General features: G+C 44.8%; 1 protein-coding gene across 2 annotated transcripts in view; it reads right to left on the reverse strand.

The window, feature by feature from the left end:
- LOC106815363 (mediator of RNA polymerase II transcription subunit 17-like) overlaps window positions 1-2,793 on the reverse strand; it is a 32,781-nt gene that overhangs the window by 17,727 nt on the left and 12,261 nt on the right. For both annotated transcript variants that reach the window (XM_014819813.1, XM_014819814.1), the window contains 4 exons: window positions 2,395-2,532; window positions 1,854-1,968; window positions 487-635; window positions 24-92 (listed from right to left, as the gene is read on the reverse strand). In XM_014819813.1, coding sequence (XP_014675299.1) covers window positions 24-92; window positions 487-635; window positions 1,854-1,968; window positions 2,395-2,532 — 471 coding nt within the window. The remainder of the gene's footprint in view (window positions 1-23; window positions 93-486; window positions 636-1,853; window positions 1,969-2,394; window positions 2,533-2,793) is intronic.

The following is a 2,793-nucleotide window of genomic DNA, read 5'->3' on the forward strand; positions in this document are numbered from 1 at the left end:
CAAGGTGCTGGCGTCGCTGCTCTGTGTTGCCTGGGAGACCCTGTACGTAGACGCGCACCCCACTGATAGGGCCGCTCTTGATCGCGAGCACCCTGAAAATGCAAAGTGCAATGCGTCAGTATGTCTACTATCCTGAAATACAGTCGAGTCTGTATATAATGGCAAATCGAGGGAAACGCTAAAATCAGCATTTATAGACAGGTGGCTGTTCTATAGAGGTGGCTTCACTACATAACTGGCACTCAAGTGCTTCTTATTTCATTACATAGCAGACAGAATACCGCGCATTTACGTGCATTTCACCATTTCAGAAAAGGTTTCCATTTTTATAGATTGTTCTTAGACAATATTAGTCATACAATTACTTGTGCAAAATAGAAACAAGTATAACACTGTTGTATCGTAAATTTGTTAAAAAGTTTAGTGTAATTAAATATAGGTGCTGTCACTACTAACAAATGCAGCAACGCGTGCTATTGGCTATACCTCTCTCCCGACGGAGAAGCCATGACGACAGCAGATGCATTACCAAGTGCCTCAACCTCGCCAACTCCTAGGTTCATGCAGGTAGAGAGGATCTGCCAGCTCATGAGCTTCGAAAGACTCTGTAGTGCACTGATGTTGTGTACTGATACCTGCAATGAATGACCGATCCTTCAAGTCAACAAAAATCAAAATTTTCCATGCTGAGTATCATTACAATTGGCACTAAAACGTGTTGCTGGTCCCTGTAAAGTTTTAATCGATAGATATGATCATGGCAATTTAAGGATACACTCGAGCTTTTGCACGCAATTGTGCCCGCAATTAGATGCAAAATGACCAAACGCTGTGTACTACATGACATCACTAAGCTACGCATCAACAAACACGGTCTCTTGTTTTGAGGTATAAATGTTATTTCCAACCACTGGCCGTTCATGGTTGTAGGAAGGTTCGTGCTGATCATGCTGATGATTCTGGCACAACCACATGTACATGTGTGTTTAAATGACCACAGCTTACTACGCACGTATGTAGACGGGCAATCAATACGCACTGAAAGATCACATGCATCGGTATATGGCGAAATAAGTATGTACAGAGGTGACACCTAGTGTTAACAATTGAATAAGAATGAAAAATCAATGAAATTTCACATGCAGCGCTGAGTGTATCCTTAAAAGAACTCGATTATCAACCATCCAGTCTTGATCATAGTTCAAACTGCTCGAAACTTTTTTTATGCTATAAATATTTACACCAAAGACAAGGAGTTTTATACTATCATATCCTCAATTCCTCTACATGGACATTCACACATATATAACATTGCATGTTGTCGATTGTGCGAGGCAGAAGGGCTGTACGTAGACAGGGTACAAGGGGTGAGAAATTAACACGAGTCCGGAGTCAAATACTCCCTTATTTACTGACGAACTCCCTGATTTGACATATACAGGAGTCCGAGTGACTCCCTGAAAATTCTGCTATACTAACTATAGTTCGTTCCAGAGCACGGCCTCGTGGAATTACCGTATTTTTACAGCAAATGTCCAAAGGAAAATTTGGCAGACGTGCATTGCACGAATCTTCAAAATAAGCACATGCGTTATTGTTGTTAAGCTTTAGTTTTGAACTTCAGACTGCGGACTCCCTCATTTTGCTGCGGACTCCTTCATTTTGCTGCAAACTCCCTCTTTTTGCTGCGGACTCCTTCATTTTGCTGCAAACTCCCTCTTTTTGAGGGTAGGGTGTCCGTTGGACTCCTTTGTTCAAAAGTTAACTTCTACCCCTGACATACCGTGTAGTTATACTTTGGTACCAGAACAGGCTCACATGCAGACATTGAGATGGCAAGAAGAGATGCTTACCACACCCAGAAGCACGTTGGTGAGTTCGTGCGGTTCGTGTGATAGCTTGACGATGCGGCCATCCCTGTAGATAACGCGCACTGATGTAGTGTGGATGTGAATCGCGAGTGATGTTCTAAAACACAGTAACGATGAGCCAGTAAGAGACAGTTACTGGGCACATTCACACAGTAAGAGACAGTTACTGGACACATTCACACAGTAAGACACAGTTACTGGACACATTCACACAGTAAGACAGTTACTTGGCACCTTCACACAGTCACGTCGTCTTGTACTGCATATACCGCATACACTGCATATCATCTCATACCCCCGCGACCTCATACCACGTACCTGCATATCATCTCATACGCCCGCGACCTCATACCACGTACCTGCATATCGTCTCGTACCCCCGCGACCTCATACCACGTACCTGCATATCGTCTCGTACCCCCGCGACCTCATACCACGTACCTGCATATCGTCTCGTACCCCCGCGACCTCATACCACGTACCTGCATATCGTCTCGTAGCCCTGCGACCTCATACCACGTACCTGCATATCGTCTCGTAGCCCTGCGACGTGATGTTGAGCTTCATCGCGGCATGGGTGGCATCACTAAGCGCGTTCCAGTGGATGACGATCTGTGGGTCGCGACACTGCATCGCGATGCTGTCCAGCACGTTTGTACTGCTGCAGGAGGAAAAACAACATCACACACACGTCAGGCTCACGTCACACCCTAGCCAATTATCTTTTCAGGATTCCTGGTATTTTTCAGGATTCAATTTGTAGAAACAGGGGGAACTAGCAACCCACAGAGACAAGGACGGTCCTGCGCACTAAGAAATTGATGCAGGGCAAGAGCGAATCACACGCAATGAATTGCGGATACAACATGCACTCTTGCAGACTCAGTTACAGTGGCTCTTCTTTTCTTTCTGTAGTGAATAA

Source organism: Priapulus caudatus, unplaced genomic scaffold, assembly GCF_000485595.1.
Source record: "Priapulus caudatus unplaced genomic scaffold, Priapulus_caudatus-5.0.1 Scaffold1099, whole genome shotgun sequence".
NCBI classification, from domain to species: domain Eukaryota; kingdom Metazoa; phylum Priapulida; class Priapulimorpha; order Priapulimorphida; family Priapulidae; genus Priapulus; species Priapulus caudatus.